This window comes from Bos taurus, chromosome 16, assembly GCF_002263795.3.
Source record: "Bos taurus isolate L1 Dominette 01449 registration number 42190680 breed Hereford chromosome 16, ARS-UCD2.0, whole genome shotgun sequence".
In the NCBI taxonomy this organism is placed as follows: Eukaryota; Metazoa; Chordata; class Mammalia; order Artiodactyla; family Bovidae; genus Bos; species Bos taurus.
In genome coordinates, this window is record NC_037343.1 from 37,083,048 (window position 1) to 37,107,866 (window position 24,819).

General features: G+C 40.0%; 1 protein-coding gene across 2 annotated transcripts in view; it reads right to left on the reverse strand.

Annotated features, from left to right (window-relative positions):
- Positions 1 to 11,519: 11,519 nt before the first annotated feature.
- Positions 11,520 to 24,819, reverse strand: part of SLC19A2 (solute carrier family 19 member 2) — a 33,698-nt gene continuing 20,398 nt past the window's right edge. The window contains exons 3-6 of one of the 2 annotated variants that reach the window (XM_059875426.1): positions 17,946 to 18,168; positions 16,253 to 16,368; positions 15,676 to 15,817; positions 11,520 to 13,480 (exon numbers count right to left, since the gene is read on the reverse strand). In XM_059875426.1, the coding sequence (XP_059731409.1) occupies positions 13,428 to 13,480; positions 15,676 to 15,817; positions 16,253 to 16,368; positions 17,946 to 18,168 (534 nt within the window). In that variant the 3' untranslated portion in view covers positions 11,520 to 13,427. Of the gene's footprint in view, positions 13,481 to 15,675; positions 15,818 to 16,175; positions 16,369 to 17,945; positions 18,169 to 24,819 lie in introns of both variants that reach the window. The other variant, NM_001206010.3, reaches the window with a different exon arrangement.

Consider the following 24,819-nt stretch of genomic DNA (forward strand, 5'->3'; position numbering starts at 1 on the left):
CCATGGGATTTTCCAGGCAAGAGTACTGGAGTGGGTCGCCAGTGACTCCTCCGCTACAAGTATACTGCTGTATGTTATTTTCTTCACTGTTAATGTCCAGAAGTGGTTTCACTTGTTGATAAGCACGTTAATTAGTTACCAGTTTTTTGACCCTAAGATTCCCCATCCATTCAAAACCAAACATTTACAACTACAGATTATCATACTAAGTGAAATAAGTCAGAAAGAGAAAGGCAAATACCACGATATCACATATATGTGGGATCTAAAATATGGCGCAAATGGACATACCTATAAAACAGAAACAGACCCACAGAATTAGAGAACAGGCCCCTGGTTGGCAAGGGGGAGTGGAGTCGGGGAGGAAAGGATTGGGAGTTTAGGATTAGCAGATGTAAACTATTACATAGAGGATGGATAATAAGATCCTAATGTATAGCACAGGAAACTATATTCAATTTCCTGTGATAAACCATAAGTGAAAAACAATATTCAAAACGAGTACATCCATATGTGTATTACTTTGCTGTACACAAGAGATTGGCACAACACTGTAAATCAATTATATTTCAATGAAAAATTAAAACCTCCATTGTCCAAGAGAATGGTCAGAGGAAATAGGATGTTTGTTTCCACTTTCAAGCAGGTTAAAACGGTCATCTAGAATTTTCCAGATCCTTAAACGTCCTCCTTAAAGGTCATCTTTATGTATAAGAAAGGAGCAAGATGATTTTTAGATTGAGGTGACAAATGGCAAGATTTAAGGATTTGTCCATTCCCTGCCAGAAGTAACACAGAGAAAAGTGAAAATATTTCCTCAGTACAATACATTCAGATTATTGTTTTTTATTATTAGGATTTCTGTCATTTGGTATAACGGACAGCATCTTTTCTCCAAAGAGGAGCAATATAAAATTGAACTTTTAAGTATTCTCCAAACTGTACAGTAGACTAAGTTAAAAAAAAATTAAGATGAATTGCAATAGTAAGTGCACCTCCTAGCTACAGTGTAGAATGTATGGTTGTAATAACCTAATGTTTCTTCTGCTGCAGGACTTTGGTCTTAAGCCAAACACTTGAAAAAGACAAAAAAAATATATAAAATAATCAACTGTTGAAAGTCAAAGGAATTTTAGTCAGATCTTTAGTGAACATGGAATTACTTCCTAAGCTAAAGTGGACCTTTTAGGTTTCTGAATTCCTAGTCAAATGTTTTTCCCACTGACCCTCCTAAATATTTTAAATCTTTTTGCAAGTATTAGTACCATTGTTCATAATAGACAAAAAGCAGAAACAACCCAAATAGCCAACAAATGATGAGTGGACAAATTGAGTGTAATATATCTATACCATGGAATATTTCAGCAATAAAAAGGAATGAAGTACTGATAAACACTACAACATAATGCACCTTGAAAATGTTACCGAATTGGTCATTCGTACCCGTGCTGAGAGAGTAGATCATCAGTGCTAGCACCAAAAAAATAAAAGTAACTATGGGAAGTAATAGGTATTTAATTAAGTTGACTATTGTAATCATTTATATTTATAAATTATATATACTCACATTAGATACATTAAAATTGTATAACTAAACTATATATAATTGTTATTTGTGAATTATACCTTAGTGAAGCTGAAAAAATAAAGTCTTCTTTTCTCTTCTCTTGGATGTGAGCCCCCTTGCACTATCAATGACTGTACAAGGAAGGAGAATTTAGGAAATATAAGAACAGAGTAGTTTAGGTAAAGCCTGGTACAAAAAAAAAGACATTTTCTGCTATCCAGGGCCTTTCATTTAGATGGACTCTAATGCTATTCAAAGTCTGAAAATGTTAAATGTCAATAAATGTATTTTAGTTATAGGGAGCAGAAATGTGTGTTTGAAATTAGTGACTCATCGAAGACAATGGGATTTTACAAATAGAGATCACTGTATATATGCATAGGGCCATGTGTTTTTCCTCTTGACTGGTTAATTTAGTACTAATTATAACTATAAATTTTGAATGCTCATTCTGAAAAAAGATCCAAGAAATAGATAAAACTCCAGTTTTCTGTCTTTATTCATTACACATGCTATAGGAGAAAACTACACAATATGAAGAAGAGACCAAAGTAGAGTAACAGTCTCTTTCAATAAATAAAAACTTTGAAGGAATGCTTTGACTTAGAAAAGTCAGTATTTATTTAAGTAACTAAGAAGAGATTAAATAGGTGCCAAGAATTAAGAAGATATGACTAACATATGTTCTATAAAACTGATCAAAGAAATATATTTTATAGATAATATTCAGATTCTGCCTAGAGTCACAATATTCTAAATCATGTCAACAAATAATTATTCATTACTTATATGGAAGACACTATTCTAATACTTGGAATATATCAATGAATTATACATGTATTATATGTTATAGTCAGAGTTCCACCTACCTCAGATCCTTGAAACCAGTTGCCAAAAAGAAAAGTGCAAACATCTCAGAGTCCTTTGCCTTACTTTATTCTAATAAGTTCAGATCTCTGAGTTCCCAGCCCAGAAATTAGAATGTTATCATTTGACAGGAAAGGAAAAAGAAGAGGTGAAATATTTGAGCATTTTTCTGAGTTTTGTACATATGCATTCCATTTTTAAGGCTCATTTATTTATAGAACACAGAAGCTTTATAATACTAGTGTTTAAAATACATGTATTTAAAATCAACACCTTAACATCTAGGTCTTTTGTAAATTTTAAAAACTATTTTATAATATAGGGAATACTTGTTTTAGGAACTCAAAAACTCATTGCCTTTATAGAGCTCACATTCTAATAGGGAGAAAAGACAATAAATAACAAATATACTAAATAAGTAAATCATATTTGTGTTAGAAAGTGAAAAATGATATATAAAGCATAAAGCAAAAAAGAGAATTATAAGTGTGGGGCTAGGTTGTAGTAATAGGTTGGCTATTTCAAAAGATGTATTCAAGTTAAGCCTTAATGAAGTGACATTTGATGCTTTTAATTTAATTATACACATATTTGATGTATAATATCTATGAATTATATATGTATATTACATATCAGATATCTGATATAGTTATAATAAAAATAGAGCAACTGCCAAAATAAATCAAGACATTATTTCTGTAAAGGGCTATTAGGGTGTGTCAAACTAAAGGCTGGAGGGCCTGAGTTTGTTTATGACTCTTAGCATCAGGACAATCCCATTTTCAGGTTGTATGCCAGCAATAAGTACGTTCCTTAAACACAAAAGTTACTTACACTACAATTATTTTTGTTTGTTCGGCACATTTTTTGGGCACTTGTTTCACGTGTTCACCCCTTCTGAGTGTATGCGCAGCCCCCAGTAGGCAGAAGTCTCAAGGAACCTCCTGCTGTGAGGCTCCAGCTTACTCAGTGTGTGATTTATTTTTGTTGTTTTAGTTGCTCAGTGGTGTCCAATTCTTTTGTGACCCCATGGACTGTAGCCCACAAGGCTCCTCTGTCATGGAATTCTCCAGGCAAGAATACTGGAGTGGGTTGCCATTTCCTTCTCCAGGGCATCTTCCTAAGCCAGGGATCAAACCCACATCTCCTGCAATGGCAGGCAGATTCTTTACCACTAAGCACCTAGGAGGCCCAAAAAACTATATTCCAATAAGTTTTTTTTTTTTTTTTAAAGAAAGCGTATATGTTCCTCAAGAAAAACCTATTGTCCTGGCATTTATCTTTAAAATAATTTCTTTGGTGGGATTTTTAGTAGGAGTAGTCAGTGAGGAAAGGGACAAGTCAGGGTATAAACAGGTTCTTTATGGCTGTTCAGATTTTCTTGAGAATAACAATGTTTTAAAACTATAAAACAATGACTCAATTCTTCCAGCTTTTTCTCTTCACTTATACCTGGTGTAGGTTTCTCTTCACCTATACCTGCTATAACCCTTACGGCAGAAAGTGAAGAGGAACTAAAAAGCCTCTTGATGAAAGTGAAAGAGGAGAGTGAAAAAGTTGGCTTAAAGCTCAACATTCAGAAAACGAAGATCATGGCATCCGGTCCCATCAAATCATGGCAAATAGATGGGGAAACAGTGGAAACAGTGTCAGACTTTATTTTTTGGGGCTCCAAAATCACTGCAGATGGTGACTGCAGCCATGAAATTAAAAGACGCTTACTCCTTGGAAGGAAAGTTATGACCAACCTAGATAGCATATTCAAAAGCAGAGACATTAGTTTGCCAACAAAGGTCTGTCTAGTCAAGGCTATGGTTTTTCCAGTGGTCACGTATGGATGTGAGAGTTGGACTGTGAAGAAGGCTGAGTGCCGAAGAATTGATGCTTTTGAACTGCGGTGTTGGAGAAGACTCTTGAGAGACCCTTGGACTGCAAAGAGATCCAACCAATCCATCCTAAAGGAGATCGGTCCTGGGTGTTCATTGGAAGGACATGCTGAAGCTGAAACTCCAGTACTTTGGCCACCTCATGCGAAGAGTTGACTTGTTGGAAAAGACCCTGATGCTGGGAGGGATTGGGGGGCAGGAGAAGGGGACGACCGAGGATGAGATGGCTGGATGGCATCACTGACTCGAAGGACGTGAGGTTGAGTGAACTCTGGGAGTTGGTGATGGACAGGGAGGCCTGGCATGCTGCGATTCATGGGGTCACAAAAAGTCGGACACGACTGAGCAACTGAACTGAACTGATACCTGGTGAATGTCTCCTGCTTTAAAGTGACAATCTAATAGCAATGTAGGCTATCTCTATTTCTTCTCTGGGATTGGCAATATTGTTAAAGCTCATTATAAAACTTGGATGTGCAAAAGTACCTTTGCCATTAACTGGGAATGAACTCATCTTGTTTTCTGAATAGATGCAAATAGTAAATGACTCCCAAGAACATACATAGCCACACCTAGAGGTTCATGTCAGCAAGCAAATGTAAATCAGATCATACCCCTCTCTGACTTTCCAGTGCTATTAGAATAATATTCAAATTCTTTACCTTACTTCCCAGGTTCTGAATAATTGGGCCCCTTCTTACTCCTATAACCTCATCCCCTACCACTTTGCTGCTCATTCATGATACACCAAGCTCCCTGTTCGTCTCTCTGTTCCTCAAACATGGGAACCTCTTTTCCATTTTTGCTGTTTCCTCTGCCTGGAATGCTCTTCCTCGCATATTTGCATTGCTAACTCCTTTTCATCATTTATGTAAGAGTGGACATCCTTGCCTTGTTCTTGATTTTAGGGGGAAAAGTGTCCCAATTTCTCACCATTTTGTATGATGTTAAGTGTAGCTTTTCTATAAATGTTCTTTATCAAGTTGAGGGAATTCCCCTCTATTCTTAGTTTACTGAAAATTTTTATTTTAGTTTTGTGTTTAAACATGAATGGCTGTTGGATTTTTCACTTTCCATTAGAGTTCTTAACATAGTGACCATAGTTAAAGGCCCAGTCTGCTAACTCCAGTTAGCAGTTAACGCTCTCAAGCTGGGCCTAGTCCTGTTGCTTTGTTTTTTCAAACTGTGCTTTTTCTTGCCTTTTATCATGACTTGTTGAAAACTAGACATGATATATCAGCTAATAGGGACTGAGGTAAATAGGCTTTTAGTGTGAGATTTTATGTCAATATGACTAGAATATAACTGGGCTGTGTGTAGTGTTTCTGGTAGCTACAGGTGCTGTGGGATTCAAATTCCTCTAGTGTCCTTTTTCTCTCTAGTTTTTGGGCTAAGAACTCCTCAAAGGCACTCTGTGTCTTCTGTATCCTTCAGTTGTAATTCACTGTTATTATTATTCCAGTTGAAATTCACTGGGATTTCCAGGGAGCACTCTGTCCAAGTGCTCAATCTGTAAATACTGTTCTTGAGCTCAAGATCTACTTCCGTCAACACTCCCAGAACGTGGCAGATAGGTCCTCCCAAGATTTTTGGCATCCTGCAAGGAATGATGGTCAAGTCATGCCATTTGTTAAGAGTAAGAAGTTGGTGGTGGTGTGGGCAGAAGATGAACTGTATCAAACAGATGAATAAGTTTAGAGGTTTTCAATAAGTATTAGTTGGGCAGGACTGAGCACAGCAAAGCAGCATACTGATTACCAAACACATTTGAAATGTCCGGCAGCCCACCCACCCCCTTAGCAGTCCTTCACCTGGGTTTCCCTCACGCGGGGGTTTGGGGTTGTGGTTTTCAGAGGAGGACTTTCAGAAAACTGTCAAGTGCGGCACACAGCCTGGTCTTTCCAAAGCCCTACCTCCCTCTCCCACGGTGGCAGCGGCGTTGGAGCACCGTTTCTAAAAGAGAGTGCGAAAACTTGGCATGGGGCGCAGCCCACGGGCAGGCGGCAGGCTGTAAAGGGCAGGCGCTCAGGGCTCAGTAAGAGAGAGCAAGAAAGTGCGCACGCTCCGCCCGCCGCAGGCCCGCCTCCAGTCTAGAGCTGGAGGGGTGAGGAGCGCGGGGGGCCATGTGGAGGAGGAGCTGAAAAATCCCTTCTTGGATTTTCTGCAACTTTGTTTTACTCTATCCTGGCAACTCGTACCGCGGTGCTCCTACCCCACAGTCACTCAGCCAGCCATTCCAACAGAGCCCCTGGGCCCACCCACCCTACAGCGGCTGTGCCCTGCCTGGCATCCTTCCACCCTGGAAGTCAGGCTTTTGAGTCAGGACTGCATCTTCCCATCCCCTCATTCTTCCCCCTGGGGTCTTATCCTTACAGACCCGCTGGCATGCAGGGGTGGAAATGACGGTTAGTTTGCAGTGTAGGGTGGGAATCAGAATCCTATCCCGAATAATTACAATACTGTGATGGTTTCCACCATACAGCCACATGGATCAGCAAAGTTTAGGGGCAACTTTAATAAAATCTTATTAAAGTGAAAAAAAGAAATACTTTCCCGGCTTCTCCACTTCAAAGACATGTGACCTTGGGTAGGTTATTTACACTTTCTAAGCTACCATTCCAGAATGTTCATAACCACAAGTCAGTCTTGTTTTTTCCCCGCTGCTGTGGGTCATAAAGGCCTTCCTCAGGGACTAGGCCTTCCTAGTGGACCCAAAATAGCAGTCCACCTAGCAATTTTAGGTAGTATCTTCCCAGAAATTTTAGGTAGTATCTTCCACTGCTGCCAGATTAAATTTCTAAAGACAAGCTTAATCATTACTCCCTGATTCTTTCTGCAAGTAATGAACATTAGAAAATGGCCCCCTGTCCTGCTCTCTATATTCCTTGCTGATTGTGCACCCGCACTTTCTGACTTTCATACCTTTACTTATGCCTCTTTCTCCACTATAGTCCGTTCCTCTTTTTAAATTTCCTTTAAGATTCTGACCATGCTGCATGACTAACTTTTCAAATGCCACCTCCTTCAGGAAGTCATACATTATTTCCCCAGTGGACTTGTAGTTTTTGAGATCCAAGCCTCTTTAAATCATTATGATACCTGACACACTAACTTGTGTTGCAGTTGGGGCTCTCTGTTATGCTTGCTATCAATACTTATCTTTTCTTATCACACATTTTAAGTTCTTTGATATCCGGAGTCATGACGGTTTTGTTGTATCCGGAGAACTTGCTAAAACATAAATTAAAAATAAGAGGGAGTGTTTCTAAATAACAATTTTACCTCAAATTATACTTTCTTATTTCAAATGAAATAGATTACATATTTATAACTTGCTATGTAAACACATGAATTTAAAAAGCAGTACCATTTAAAACCTAACAGCTTTAATAGTATCTCACAAAATATATTCCAGAATTTTTCTTACAAAATTTTGTATTACTAGAAATTATTTTAATAACCTGCAATTCAATAACATTTGGTAATAACAGAAATCAAATAGGGCATCTAAAGCCCTTAGAACATTATTCAGCACAGTCATAAATAGTAAACACTATCTAATGATGAGCTATCATTATTGTTGATATAATTCATCTAGTTAAATGTTGTTGTTGTTCAGTCCCTCGGTTGTATCTGACCTTTTGTAACTCCATGGACTGCCCCACACCAGGCTTCCCTGTTCTTTACCATCTCCCAGAGTGTGTTCAAACTCATGTCCATTGAGTCAGTGATACCATCCAACCATCTCGTCCTCTGTTGTCCCCTTCTCCTCCTGCCTTCAATCTTTCCCAGCATCAGGGTCTTTTCTAATGAGTTGGCTCTTTGCATCAGGTGGCCAAAGTATTGGACATTTAGCTTCAGCATCAGTCCTTATAATGAATATTCAGAATGATTTCCTTTAGGATTGACTGATTTGATCTCCTTGCATTCCAAGGGACTCTCAAAGTCTTCTCCAAGACCACAGTTCAAAACCATCAATTCTTTGGCACTCAGCCTTCTTTATGGTACAACTCTCACATTCATACATGATTACTGGAAAAACCATAGGTTTGACTAGACAGACTTTTGTCAGCAAAGTAATGTCTCTGCTTTTTAATATGCTGTCTGTCATAACTTTTCTTCCAAGGAGAAAGTGTCTTTTAATTTTGTAGCTGCAGTCACCATCTGTGGTGTTTTTGGAGTCCACGAAAATAAGTCTGTCACTGTTTCCCCATCTATTTCCCATGAAGTGATGGGACCAGATGCCATGATCTTAGTTTTCTGAATGTTGAGTTTTAAGCCAACTTTTCCACTCTCCTCTCTTACTTTCACCAAGAGGCTCTTTAGTTCCCCTTCACTTTCTGCCATAAGGGTGGTGCATCTGCATATGTGAGGTTATTGATCTTTCTCCTGGCAATCTTGATTCCAGCTTGTGCTTCATCCAGCCCAGCGTTTCTCATCATGTACTCTGCATATAATTTAAATAAGCAGGATGACAATATAAAGCCTTGACATACTCCTTTCCCAATGTGGAACCAGTCCATTGTTCCATGTCTGGTTCTAACTGTTGCTTCTTGACCTGCATACAGGTTTCGCAGGAGGCAGGTAAGGTGGTCTAGTATTCCCATCTCTTTAAGAATGGCTTTAGTGTAGACAATGAAGCAGGAGTATATGTTTATCTGGAATTCTCTTGCTTTTTCTATGATCCAACAGATGTTGGCAATTTAATCTCTGGTTCCTCTGCCTTTTCTAATTCCAGCTTGAACATCTGGAAGTTCTCAGTTGATGTACTGTTGAAGCCTGGCTTGGAGAATTTTGAGCATTACTTTGCTAGCATGCGAAATGAGTGCAATTGTGTGGTAGTTTAAGCATTCTTTGGCATTGCCTTTCTTTGGGATTGGAATGAAAACTGATTCCAATGATATGGAATTCCAGCTGAGCTATTTCAAATCCTAAAAGATGATCTGTTAAAGTGCTACACTAAATACACCAGCAAATACAGAAAAGTCAGTAGTGGCTCCAGGTCTGGAAAAGATGAGTTTTCCAGTCCCAAAGAAGGGCAATGTCAAAGTAATTAAATAAAACTTGACCAAAAAATGAGAGTGTTTAAAAGCCTCCTATCATTTTTATTTTGAAACATTCCAAAAGAACTTTCATTTGAGAGTACAATTTTGAGATTGATTGTTGTTCAGCCACTAGGTCGTGTCTGACACTTTGTGTCCCCATGGACTGCAGCACATCAGACTGCCCTGTCTACCATCTCCTGGAGCTTGCTCAAACTAATGTCAGTTGAGTCGGTGATGCCCTCCAACCACTTCATCCTCTGTTACTCCCTTCTCCTGCCCTCAATCTTTCCCAGCATCAGAGTCTTTTCCAATGGTCGGCTCATTTGAGACTGACAGCTAAAACTAATTGTTAATAGAGAATGAGGGGGAAGGGAACTGATTTCTCACGTGACAGGTGCTTTCACAAATGTTCTTTCATTTCTTCACGACGGTCTCATGAGGTAAGTATCATCCCCACTTACTGATAAGGAAACTGAAGCTCAGGACTTCCCTGGTGGTCCAGTGGCTAAGGCTCCACGCTCTCAATGAAGGGGGCCCAGGTTCAACCCCTGATCAGGGAACTAGATCTCACATGCCACAACTAAGAATTGGCATACTGATCCCATATGATGCAACTCAAGTTCCTGCATGCCAGAACAAAGACCAGACACAGCCAAGTGAGTAAAAAGAAATATTTAAAAAAAATAAACTGAAGCTCCAGAGTAACTTCCCTAATGAATCAGAGCTTTGAATGGCAAACTCAGCATTCTGAAGCCCCTTCTATCAGCATTACTTAATGAAAAAAGTAGAATTAGTACTACCACAGGATGCTTTTTCCAGAATCAAGAGATGATGTTCACAAATCCCTTTCCAAACTAAAACGTGTTATATAAATGTAAAGTACTAATTACACGTGCATGCCTGCTCAGTTGCTCAGTCCTGCATGTCTGACTGTTTGTTGACCCCATGAACTGCAGCCTGCCAGGCTCCTCTGTCCATGGAATTTTCCAGATGAGAATACTGCAGTGAGTTGCCATTTCTTTCTCCAGGGGACCTTCCCAACCCAGGGAAGATCTTCCTGTGTCTCTTCCATCTCCTATATTCGTAGGTGGGTTTGTTGCCACTGCGCCATCTGGGAAGCCCTAGGATTCCATAAGAAGTAAGACAAATAGGTATCCAATTTCTATCATTTGAGCACAATGCCCTGAATAAAGCATCCAGTGGACTAGACATCACTGACAGGCATTTTAATCTTAATGCTTTACTTTGATGTACTTTTTGAAAAATAGCGTTTATTTAGCTTTGGTACTGGCAGGTGGTTACGTTGAATCCATCACATATCATTTGTATAATTCAGTGTTCATGGGGCACAAACACAAGATGTGTTTTGCAACAAAAGACAAAAATAAGGCGTGGTTCCTGCTCAGATACATAAGATGTGCTATAAGGACAGAAAACTTTAAAAAGTTTTTTGCATGAAAAATTTCCAAGTCTTTGGTGATAATCAATAAAAATGCCTTAATGAAGGCTTTGCAATGGGAACTAATGTGAAAGTACACATTCAAATACTATTAGAAAAGACTGGTTTGGTTTGTCTGCTAAAATGAACAAAGCAATTCTCAAGAAGATGGCAAGAAGATGCTTCCGTGGGTACCAGAACATTTGGGGCTATAACCAAAAGGCTATGATTTTTTCAAAACAAGATGGCACCTTCTACCTTTGATTCAATTTCATTTCATTTATCTGAAAAATTCAGTTAACACTGAAGGGAACGTTGGCCTTTTTAGTTTCTAAATGGGAGAATGCTTTTAAAAATATAAGAGGTACCAACATGAAGACCAAGAAAAGTAAGTAGAACAATGCGGTGCTAGAAAAAAAATTGGGAAAACAACAGAAATGAGAGGGAAGAGTCAAAGGTAAAGACCAGCGCTTCCCTGGTGGTCCAGTGGTTAAGACTCCACCTGCCAGTGCAGGGGCCATGGATCCAGCCCCTGGTCCAGGAAGACCCCACATGCTGAGGGACAGCTAAGCCGCACGTCACAGCCACTAAGCCCATGCCTGAGAGACGGCAAGCCACAACTGCTGAGGCCTGCAGGCTCTAGGGCCCGTGCTCTCCACAACTAGAGAAAGCCTGCATGTAGCAACAAAGACATAAATATTTTAAACAAGGAAAAATATACTGCAAAATATTTATTTAATAAAAAATAATTGTATAATCTATACAGTATTGAATAAAAAGTACAACAAATTATTTGCACTTCTTTCCAAAACCGCATACAGTACAACTTGCAAATTGGGTTCAGCATTCTACAAATAGTACCACACACACCAAGATAGGAACTTATTATTGTCTTAAGTAAAGGCTCTGATTGTATAAAACCAACTGTGACTTAAATTCCAGGGAAATACTGCTTTAGTTACATGAATAGTTTGATTGTGCCACAGTCTATTTTATTAAAAAAATTAAATTCCTCAAACACCATTTTTCTACTTGTTTCTGAGTATACATTCCCTATGTAGCAAAATAAAACGACGACAAAATACAAAATTAGAGGCTGATGTTTATGATATCGCTTCCTTTTTCCTTCCTTAGCTAGTGCTCTTCTCCTTTCTTTTACTCAGAAAGGAAGGTGACTAGAAAATGACTTATTCTTATCCTCATTAATTTGCTTCTAGAATTCTTGCTTACATAAATGAATAAGTCAGTTTTGGAATCTTGACATTACTATTCAGTATTTACCTACGTCATTCTAAAAAAGTTGACCTAGCTTTTTTTTTTTTTAAGATAAGGCAACAAAATTGGCTTTAAAATAGTTATCATGTCTCACATATGCTAGCAGTCACTTGGTAGACTAATCTCCCACTTAAATGTACACAGAATAACATTTTTCAAGTAACTTGGAATCAATAGCAATTCTTATTTTAAGCAGATTATTTAAGAAGATGCACCTTTATAAACAAAGGCAAATTTAATATACAAAATGCAGGAACCAAGTCCATCATACGTCCTGTCCCACCAAAATAAAGAGGCTCAGTTTGTGAAAAAGACCTTGGAATAATCCAACAATTAATGACACCTTTATCTTGGATAAGAAGGACAAACAGTATAAATGCCATAAAGGGAGATGAAGTTATTTTAAGAAGACTTTCCCATTTTATTTTGGAGATCTGCAGATACAAAATGGACTAGTTATGCCTTTAGCCCACTTAGTAACTTTTCATCATAGATTTAATAGTCCTTCATACCGAAGAATACAAGACAAGTAAACCTACCTTAAGTTTTCCATTAGGTCACTTATATTATTAGTAGGCCTCAAAACTTGCCTTATTTTTTAACTAAATTAGCTTCTCTGGGAAGCATATGAATAATGTAAAAATATACTTCTAAGAAATCAACACAAATACACAACAGTCAAGATGGGCACTGAGAGTATTTACACAATGAATTTTTAAAGATAACTCAGAATTAACACATATTCTTTATAGAACACCAAACCAGGGCAAATGTTGTCATCTGTAGAAACAAACGCACATGAGTAACACAGACATGAGAACTAAGTTGAACAGAGGCAGATGCTGTTAGAACACTATTTCGATTCTGACTGTAACATCCTGTGGCCCGTGAAGCCCTGGTCCCAACAGGCCAAGCATCTGGCTAATCAGACACAGAAGTAGAATACTTGACCTATGAAACACCAGACTCACTTGTGAGCATGTGTACATTACCATGTGCTGCCTAATTGCTCTTGATTCTTGGTTTTCAAAAGCAAGTTCACTTTTGAAGCAGGAAAAACAGATTCTTAAATTGGCTCTCATAAGTATTCCAGGAAGTACACTTCATTTCTCAACTGTATTGTTACTCTGGGAAGACAAGGTATAGTCAACTGGCTGCTTTGAAGCCATGAAATGCATACTCATAAATATGTGTCTACACTTTAAAAAATTAAATACAGCCGGTTACAGCCGTTGTGCAGAATTCTTGCAATATGAAGCTCTTTTGCAGTATGTTATGAGGGGGTCTCTTGAGAACTTGATTCTGGATCTTCTTGCTTTCTATATTTCTTCATAATACTGACTGTACCATTAGCCAGGAAAACCACAGCGATGAGTGCAAAGTAACCAGCGTAGATGAAGAACTAAAGAGGGGGGAAGAAGTAATTTACAGAATTATCCACTGAAAGGTCAGCTCTTTTATTACATATATGTGAACAGACTCTATAATTAATGTTCAGTTTCTCAATACAATTTCAAAAAACATTGTGCTTACACAATGTGCCAGGCACTGAGGATACAGAGAGGCAGGACAGCATGGTAACACTGCATCCTGACTGCCAATCCTGACTACCCACTTACCAGCTGTATGGCCTGGATGGAGAGACTCAGTGTCTGAGCCTCCACTTCATTTACAACCCATTTTGTAATTCATAATATATCCTAATTACAGTTGTTGGGAAGGAATATGATTCTGTATGTAAATGTTTATTAACACAATGCTAATACTGTTAATATTATTGGTTTTCATTTTTGTTGCTGTTATAACTGAATCCTGGTCTCTACCCTCAAACCGACTAACTCAAGCTGATACGAGGCTAAGTTCTGAAGATCAAGAATTCCCACTCTTTCCCAGAAGAGGGCAGCAGAAGGTCAACTATATTCCATTGTAAGATAACTTTTTATAAGAATCTTCTCTAAGCCATTTTTAATGTGATTATATGATTTATCAATATCATCATTTTCTTATTAAAATAACTTACTAAATACTGATAAGCTGGTTCATGGATCCAGTAAGTGTGCCGCTCTAACCCTCTGCGTGCATGCTAAGTTGCTTCAGTCATGTCTGACCCTTCGCAACCCCATGGACTGTAGCCCACCAGGCTCCTCTGTTCATGGGGTTCTCTGGGCAAGAACACTGGAGTGGATTGCAGATTCCTTCTCCAGGGGATCTGACCCAGGGATCGAACTCACTTAACTCTCCTGCACTGGCAGGCAGGTTCTTTACCACTAGCACCACCTGGGAAGCCTAACCCTCTGAGCCAAGTCTTTTAAATTTGGACACATTTTCCTATAGGAAATCGGTTAATTAATCATGGCAGTCATGAGTTTGACCACAGCCCACAAAATTATTATTCCATACATTTAAACCCACTGCTTCTATAGCCAGATGACAAGCACTTATTCTCCTACCCTCCATCCCAAATGAAAGCACTTAACCCTTGAGAGGTCTTCCCAACGTTTTTATTGCAGGCAGTAACTGGGAAACACATAAGTAATAATTACTTAAAAGACAATAATAAGCTCCCATTCCTCTGCTCTGTCCACCTTTCCCCCACCCTTTTCTGAGCCAGCATGATGCAGAGGTAGATGCCTAGGCTTTTGAGTCAGATGTTGCTTTGAATCCTGGTTCTGCCATACTATTATTGACCGTGACCTTAAACAACACCTCTCTCAGATTCATTTTCTTGACGTCTAATCATGATAGCAACCCTGCAAAATTCTATATAAAGTACCTGGCACACAGAAGGCACTCAGCACACATTATCTATTGTTTTTCTTTTAGATCTCCTCGGTAAAAACAAAGTTAATTACTGCTAACATGTCAGGTCTTTGTATTGTAGGAAAACTAATATGTAAGTGGGAAGAACAATGGAGATAGAATCTTTTGAGCTGAGATGAGTTGGGGTAGGCACTTTTTGATTCAATCGCCCATTTTGCTAAAGTACATCCCAAGCCCTATTTACAACTCACAATGAATGAAGCCATATACAACCATACAATTCCAGAGTGAATAAACGTATCACACTGTCTCTGGGTGTTTGTGCAGGTGTTTTCTCAATAGGTCATATGTAATGCTAGTCATCAACAGCAAGTCATTACCTTGGTATCTGGGTGGGGGGTGTTTAAAGAAGGGAGGAGACTCAGAGAGCTCTCAAGTGAAGCAGGCATCTCAAACATGGGATACAGTACCTCTGGTGGATTCATTTCGATATTTGGCAAAACTAATACAATTATGTAAAGTTTAAAAATAAAATAAAATTTAAAAAAAAATGGAGGGAAATAATGGGTGAAGAAGCAGAAGGTCTGGGTCCAGATGGAACCAACACTACCTCTCAGCTCCACACTCAGAAACATTCTAGGGCCTCATCAAAGAGATGATGGTCTTAGCATCCTCCTGATGGAAAGGAACTAAGGGTGGGGGATAACTGAAGGAAGGAAAGAACACTTTTACTTTCGATTTTCTGTCTATATTGTTTGAATTTGTTTCCCTGAAGCATGCTCCACTTCTGTTACCCTGATCAACCCATAACATCTTCAGTACTGAAACAGACCTTACCTGAGTGGTAATTTCCAAGCCAAGGCCACTGGCATCTACCACAATTAGAGTGAGCAGAGTCTGAAGTGCTAGGGCAATGAAGGTATTTACACCAAACACTAAGGCATAGCGCTCCATGCTGAGGTTTGCAGCTATCTGAAAACTTAAAAAATAAAAAGAATGCATAGATAAGAATTACTTCAAGGATAGTTACATTTTTTATTCCAAATGTGAAGAGTAGCCCGTACTTTTCTACTGTCAATTCCCTTCCCAACCAAGTGAAGAATATTCTTTTGCTAAATGATGTAAACCTCATGCAAATGTCTGAAAACAGCAGAAACATGAACAAGGAAGTAAATGAAACTTGCCTAAATGCTTCCTCAAAAGAAAAACTGATAATGCACTTATGGTATAATGCTTCCTCCCATTTGCCCTTGAACCAGAAAATTTAATTTGTAAAGAAACCAAAAGTTAATCCTGTTACAGCTCTTCCTAATGCTTCTTTGAATCGTAATACATACGTTGCTATTGTGATGAGTAACATGTAGATGATTCTGAAGACAACGTAGGATGCGTAGCACACCCAAATGTTACCCACAGTGTCCATGATATACACTGCAGCAGCAATCAGGAGAGAGAAGAGAGACAGTGTCAATTCTCCCCAAGTGGACCAGGATATTTTTATGTAACCAACTGCAAACACTGCAACAGCACCTACAAAACAAAAACAGAAAAGTCATTACTCATTTTGCTGCTGCTGCTGCTGCTGCTGCTAAGTCGCTTCAGTCGTGTCCAACTCTGTGCGACCCCACAGACGGCAGCCCACCAGGCTCCCCTGTCCCTGGGATTCCCCAGGCAAGAACACTGGAGTGGGTTGCCATTTCCTTCTCCAATGCATGAAAGTGAAAAGTGAAAGTGAAGTTCAGTCATATCCAACTCTTAGCGACCCCATGGACTGCAGCCCACCAGGCTCCTCCGTCCATAGGATTTTCCAGGCAAGAGTACTGGAGTGGGGTGCCATTGCCTTCCCCAACTCATTTTGCTAAACAAGTACTATTTCACTAAATGAAAATTCACCTTAGGTTATGACATTTTAAGCTCTTTAAATTTATAACCAGGGTAGTTCAAGATTATGGAGGCCCTTGAAAGTTAGGCAGAGATTTTTGGACCTGATGGAATAAATAGTATGAGGCCATGGAGAGATGATGAGAGACTGAATTAGGGCAGTGGATAATGAGATGGAAAAGGAGGACATAGAACCAGGGGTGCTGCTAAGGGAAAGCTACTGAAGTAGATGCAGAGGCAAGAGTCAAAAAGAACCATCCTGGCTGTAGCTTGGCAACATGGCAGGATGGTTCATCTCTCCTCCCATCTGAGGGGCAGTTTATCACGTGGTCAAATGACGATGATGAGGATAATGAGAGCTAAATGGTATGGAGCGCTTTCTAAGTGCTGGTCAGAGATAAAAGTGTTCACAGAAGTCCTTTATGATCTTCTAAGACCTATGAGGTGGATCAACAGATTAGAAAGGAACGATAGATGCTAATGGCCAAAGACAGGCTCTGAGTTCAAACCTGGACTTTACCACTGACCATCTATATGACCTTGGGCAAGTGATTAACATGTCTTTCAACAGCTTCCTTAATTGGAAAATGGGGGTAATAACTGAAACAAAGGAATTCTGTGAGGATGGTGTTAATAAACATAAAGTCTTTAGAACAGCACCTGCAACACAACATATACTAGCTACTGTTGTTAGAAAGTACTGAACAGTGCTGCTCGAAGATTCACACATGGCCAAAGCACGCAGTAAATCAGACATAAAGGAAACTTGGGTAAGAAAACAATTTACAGGATCCTTATGTTAGGTTTCCCAAAGGTTATAAAGAATTCAAGCATGATACAGGATGCTCGGGGCTGGTGCACTGGGATGACCCAGAGGGATGGTATGGGGAGGGAGGTGGGAGGGGGGGTTCAGGATGGGGAACACGTGTACACCCGTGGCAGATTCATGTCAAGGTATGGCAAAACCAATACAATATTATAAAGTAATTAGCCTCCAATTAAAATAAATTTATATTAAAAAAAAAGAATTCAGGTTAGTTAGTCATAGTCCTCCCTGAACATACACTTTTGAACTGTCATCCTAAATGATAAAATTAGAGCTCAAAGTAAAACCGTTCTTTGAGGTTACTTCAAATTTGAGAGGGGAGAAAAACTCTGATCATGTTCAACTAAACTACCAGAGGACTCTCCCCACCCAACCTGCCCTACCACCCAGTACTGCTTACCCAGTAAGGTTGAAACGGCCTCCACACCGCCATTATAGATAGCAGCATGGCGGGAAGGCATCACCTGCTCCCACAGGCCCTGTGCGTAGTTCACGACTTGAAAATAGCCACAGGTGGAGAGGGCCCACCACACAGACCAGCAGAGCAGAGGGCGAGAGGAGTAGCACACCAGGAAGTCATTCCACAGGACCTTCAGCACGAGGAGACGGTCTGGCTTGGATTCCTACCCAGAAAAAGGGAAGAAAGCAACTGGACAGAAAGCTGTGTAGACTCAATTTTCTATTCAGCAGACTTTTTTCTGTTTCCTCGGGAAAACCAACTGCTTCTTTCATATATGTTGTTGTTCAATTGCTTAGTTGTGTCCAACTCTTTGCAACCCTATGGATTACAGCATGCCAGGCTTCCCTGTCCTTCACTACCTCCCTGAGTCTGCTCAAACTCATGTCCGTATATGTTTGTGTGTGTGTGTGTGTGTGTGTGTGTGTGTGTGTGTATGAACTTCATAGCAATTACATTTATTCCCTCTTGGGGGAAAAATATATTTTGCTTTAAATGTTCTATATACATTAGTACCTCCAGCAAATGATACGTTGTTTACAAAACGAAGGTATAAAGATGGTCAGAGACTGCACATGTCAGTCAAAGGGAGATGACATTCCACATCTTCCCACACAGAGGCAAGCAGCATTAAGAATAAACAACAATTAGTAATCCCAGTAGGCTATGTGCATGGGGTGGCAAAGAGTCAGACATGACTGAAGTGACTTAGCATCCACCAGTAAGTCACTGTTCAGGTAGAGTTCATGAATAAGAACCTATTATATTCACTGAAAGAATGGTTAAAACAGAAGTCTTAGGAAAAAATAAACCAAAATATTAGCAGCAGTTCTCTCTGGGTGAGGGGTTAATCAATGATTTTAATTTTCTCCTTTATGTTTTTTTCCCCAGTATGTACAGGAAATGTTACTATAATAATGAGGTAACAAAGCTATTATGCATGTAACTGAGTCAATCAAAACATGACTGAGCTATGTTCCATTATCCCTGGACTATGTCAAGAAGTCAATGTGAGAGTCCAGACACCATATTCAAATATGCAATACAGTATTACTAACTACAGTCACCATGTTGTACATTACATCCCCACAACTTATTTATAACTAGAACTCAGTACCTTTCGACTCCTCTTTACCCATTTCGTTTTTTTCCATACAAACTTCTGGGCCAACTCCAATCATATCAAAGGTCAATCTATCAAAAGTTCCCATTAAGTTTGGAACCTTGCTCAGAACATAGGAAATTTTGCAGCTAACACAGGAAGGCAAAATGAGAGAATCCAGAGACCAAGAGGAAGCTACCTATGAAGCAGCATTCAAGAGGAAGGATGTGTGACAGAGGCATGTTACAGACTATTTACATGGGTGGCAGCAGCATGGTTCAACCCGCTAGCTGGCCGGCGGCCATGTGTTGCACACGCTGCTGCTGCTGCTCGGTCTCGTCAGTTGTGTCAACCTCTCTGCAACCCTAGGTACTATAGCCTGCCAGGCTCCCCTGCCCATGGGATTTTCTCAGCAAGAATACTGGAATAGGCATTAGGGTTGTCATCCCCTCCTCTAGGGGGCCTTCCTGACCCAGGAATAGAACCCGCATCTCCTGTGTCTCCTGCATTATAGGCGGATCCTTTACCAGAGCCACCAGGGAAGCCAGTCTTGAACATGAAACTTCCTTTATTTTAAAAAATTCAGGTATAACTGACCTTTGATATTGTATTAGTTTTGGGTGTATAACAAAATGATTCTGTATTTATACACATTGTGAAATGATCACCACAATAAGTATAGTCAACATCTATCACCATATATAGCTGTAATTTTTTTCTCGTGATGAGAATTTTGAGATCTAGCAACTTTCAAGTAAACAATACAGTATTACTTACTATAATCACCATGCTGTACCTACATCCTCACAACTTAGTCACAACTGGGACTTAGAACACTTTGACCCCCCTTTCTTTACCCATTTGTTTATATCCCCTAGCCCCTGCCTCTGGCGACCACCAATCTATTCTCTGTATTTATGAGCTTGAGGTTTTTTTGTTTTGTTTTTCGTTTCCAAATATAAATGAGATCATATGGTATTGGGTTGGCCAAAGGTTTGTTCAGATTTTTCCATACAAACTTTCTGCCCAACCCAATATTTTTGTGAGTCTTACTTCACTTAGCATCCATCCAAGTCCATCCACGTTGTTGCAAATAGCAAGACCTCATTTGTTTTTCTGTGGCTGTATAATGTTCCCGTGTGTATATATATGTGCTGCTGCTGCTAAGTCGCTTCAGTCGTGTCTGACTCTGTGAGACCCCTGAGACCACAGCCCACCAGGCTCCCCCGTCCCTGGGATTCTCCAGGCAAGAACACTGGAGTGGGTTGCCATTTCCTTCTCCAATGCATGAAAGTGAAAAGTGAAAGTGAAGTCGCTCAGTCGTGGCCGGCTCTTCGAGACCCCATGGACTGCAGCCTACCAGGCTCCTCGGTCCATGGGATTTTCCAGGCAAGAGTACTGGAGTGGGGTGCCATTGCCTTCTCCATATATATGTGAGTATATCACATTTTCTTTACCCATTCATCCACTGTTGGACACTTAGGTTGTATTCACATCTTGGCTATTATAAATAGTGCTGCAATGAACTGGTAGGTGTATCTTTTTGAGTTAGTGTTTCCATTTTCTTTGGGTATGTAGTCAGGAGTAGAACTGTTGGATCTTGTGGTGGCTCGAGTTTTTAATTTTTTGAGGAACTTCCACACAGTTTTTCATAGTGACAGCACCAATTTACATTTCTACCAACAGTGCAAAAAGGATTCCTTTTCTCCATACCCACACATTTCTTATTTTTTTGAAAATAGCCATCCTAACAGGTGTGAGGTGATAGCTCCTTGTGGTTTTGCTTTGCATTCCCCTGATTAGTGATTTAAGCATTTTTTACATGTACCTGCTGACCATCCAAACATCTTTGGAAAAACGTCTATTCAGATCTTCTGCTCATTTTTAAATTGGATTCTTTTTTTTTTTTTTTTGCTCTTGAGTTGTATGAGTTCCTTATATATTTTGGATATGAACCACTTATCAAACATGATTTGCAGATATTTTCTCCCATTCAATAGTTTGTCATTTGGTTGATGTTTTTCTTTGGCATGCAGAAGCTTTTAGTTTGATGCTGTCCCACTTATTTTTTTGCTTTTGTTATCAAATTAAAAAAAAAATTCATTGCCAAGACAGATATCAAGTTTACCACCTATGTTTTCTTCTAAGCATTTTTATGGTTTCAGGTTTTATATTCAACTCTAAGCCATTTTATGTTAATTTCTGTGTAGCCCCTTCTCTTTAAACAGAACCTTTTAATAGTTAAGTGTTTACAATATCAAGTTAAATAATTACTCTTTTCTTAGCTCAGTTGTATATGCAAAAGGAAATTTGTCTATAATCAAACAAGGATGGAAATTTTCGAGAATAAGTCTTCTGTTAAGTGCTTTTGAAGGACATAATTCTAACTCTTGCTATCAACAGTGAACAATTTTTTTTTTATGATGAAAGGAAGACTATCACTATTTCCTCAGCTATTGATATTTCACTATCCAAAATAGTAAAAATGTATACAATGAGGGACAGATAAAAGTACACCTGGTTTCAAGGGAAAGGAACCAAATACATATCATGGAAGAATGTTTGAGACAGACTTTGGGAGACACAGAATACAGCAATACTGATGAACAACATGCAAAGGAAACAAGAACAAAAGGACAGAAGGCACTTTTGAGGTGTGTTTACGAAGCAGCAATGACAGAGTTCTCTTCCAACAGAAAAGGCTTCTGGGACACACTTTCCTGCTCTGGCCTGCTGTGCACTTATCTTATCCTAGGAATATTCATTCTTGCCTCAGTCTGGTATCTCATAGAGCCCTAGTTCATAAGCCTGAAAGTGAAGCATTGGAAACCTGTTAAGAGTTGGTGCAGAGATCTGCCTTTGGCTACTCTTTTTCAGGAGGGATGACACCTATCTGAGTTTCAAGGGATTTAAGCGGAAAAGGGAGAGGATACGGCGGCCAGGAGGAGCTACCCCACGTCCGAGGTCAGGGGCGGCAGCCGAGAGGAGCTACCCCGTGTCCAAGGTCAGGGATGGCGGCCGAGAGTGCCGGACTGTGACAGCGCAGGAGCAGCCGAGAGGAGCCACCCCACATCCGAGGTCCGGGGCAGCGGCCAGGAGAGCTACCCCACGCCCGAGGCCAGGGGCGGCGGCTGAGACAAGCAACCCCACGTCCGAGGAGCGGTGGCTGCACGGGCGCAGGAGGGCCTAGAGGAGCTATTCCACATTCAAGGTCAGAAGGGGCGGCGATGAGCAGATACCCCTTGTCCAAGGTAAGAAGCAGTGGCTGCACTTTGCTGGAGCAGCCGTGAAGAGATACCCCACGTCCAAGGTAAGAGAAACCCAAAGAACACAGTAGGTGTTGCAAGAGAGCATCACAGGGCAGACACAGTGAAACCATACTCACAGAAAACTAGTCAATCTAATCACACTAGGACCACAGCCTAGTCTAACTGAATGAAACTAAGCCATGCCCATGGGGCCACCAAAGACGGGTGGGTCATGGTGGAGAGATCTGACAGAATGTGGTCCACTGGAGAAGGGAATGGCAAACCACTTCAGTATTCTTGCCTTGAGAACCCCATGAACAGTATGAAAAGGCAAAATGATAGGATACAGAAAAAGGAACTCCCCAGGTCGGTAGGTGCCCAATATGCTACTGGAGATCAGTGGAGAAATAACTCCAGAAAGAATGAAGGGATGGAGCCAAAGCAAAAACAATACCCAATTGTGGATGTGACTGGTGATAGAAGCAAGGTCCAATGCTGTAAAGAGCAATATTGCACAGGAACCTGGAATGTCAGGTCCATGAATCAAGGCAAATTGGAAGTGGTCACACAGGAGATGGCAAGAGTGAACGTCGACATTCTAGGAATCAGCGAACTAAAATGGACTGCTATGGGTGAATTTAACTCAGATGACCATTATACTGTGGGCAGGAATCCCTTAGAAGAAATGGAGTGGCCATCATGGTCAACAAAAGAGTCCAAAATGCAGTACTTGGATGCAATCTCAAAAACGACAGAATGATCTCTGTTCGTTTCCAAGGCAAACCATTCAATATCACAGTAATCCAAGTCTATGCCCCAACCAGTAACGCTGAAGAAGCTGAAGTTGAACGGTTCTATGAAGACCTACAAGACCTTTTAGAACTAACACCCAAAAAAGATGTCCTTTTCATTATAGGGGACTGGAATGCAAAAGTAGGAAGTCAAGAAACACCTGGAGCAACAGGCAAATTTGGCCTTGGAATACGGAATGAAGCAGGGCAAAGACTAATAGAGTTTTGCCAAGAGAACGCACTGGTCATAGCAAACACCCTCTTCCAACAACACAAGAGAAGACTCTACACACGGACATCACGAAATCAGATTGATTATGTTCTTTGCAGCCAAAGATGGAGAAGTCAACAAAAACAAGACCAGGAGCTGACTGTGGCTCAGATCATGAACTCCTTATTACCAAATTCAGACTTAAATTGAAGAAAGTAGGGAAAACAACTAGACCATTCAGGTATGACCTAAATCAAATCCTTTATGATTATACAGTGGAAGTGAGAAATAGATTTAAGGGCCTAGATCTGATAGACAGAGTACCTGATGAACTATGGAAGGAGGTTCATGACATTGTACAGGAGACAGGGATCAAGACCATCCCCATGGAAAAGAAATGCAGAAAAGCAAAATGGCTGTCTGGGGAGGCCTTACAAATAGCTGTGAAAAGAATAGAAGTGAAAAGCAAAGGAGAAAAGGAAAAATATAAGCATCTGAATGCAGAGTTCCAAAGAATAGCAAGAAGAGATAAGAAAGCCTTCTTCAGTGATCAATGCAAAGAAATAGAGGAAAACAACAGAATGGGAAAGACTAGAGATCTCTTCAAGAAAATTAGAGATACCAAGGGAACATTTCATGCAAAGATGGGCTCGATAAAGGACAGAAATGGTATGGACCTAACAGAAGCAGAAGATATTAAGAAGAGGTGGCAGGAATACACAGAAGAACTGTACAAAAAAGATCTTCACGACCCAGATAATCACAATGGTGTGATCACTCACCTAGAGCCAGACATCCTGGAATGTGAAGTCCAGTGGGCCTTAGAAAGCATCACTACGAACAAAGCTAGTGGAGGTGATGCAATTCCAGTTGAGCTATTTCAAATCCTGAAAGATGATGCTGTGAAAGTGCTGCACTCAATATGCCAGCAAATTTGGAAAACTCAGCAGTGGCCACAGAACTGGAAAAAGTCAGTTTTCATTCCAATTCCAAAGAAAGGCAATGCCAGAGAATGCTCACAATACCGCACAATTGCATTCATCTCACACGCTAGTAAAGTGATGCTCAAAATTCTCCAAGCCAGGCTTCAGCAATATGTGAACCATGAACTTCCAGATGTTCAAGCTAGTTTTAGAAAAGGTAGAGGAACCAGAGATCAAATTGACAACATCCGCTGGATCATGAAAAAAGCAAGAGAGTTCCAGAAAAACATCTATTTCTGCTTTACTGACTATGCCAAAGCCTTTGACTGTGTGGATCACAATAAACTGTGGAAAATTCTGAAAGAGATGGGAATACCAGACCACCTGACCTGCCTCTTGAGAAACCTATATGCAGGTCAGGAAGCAACAGTTATAACTGGACATGGAACAACAGACTGGTTCCAAATAGGAAAAGGAGTACGTCAAGGTTGTATACTGTCACCCTGCTTATTTAACTTATATGCAGAGTACATCATGAGAAA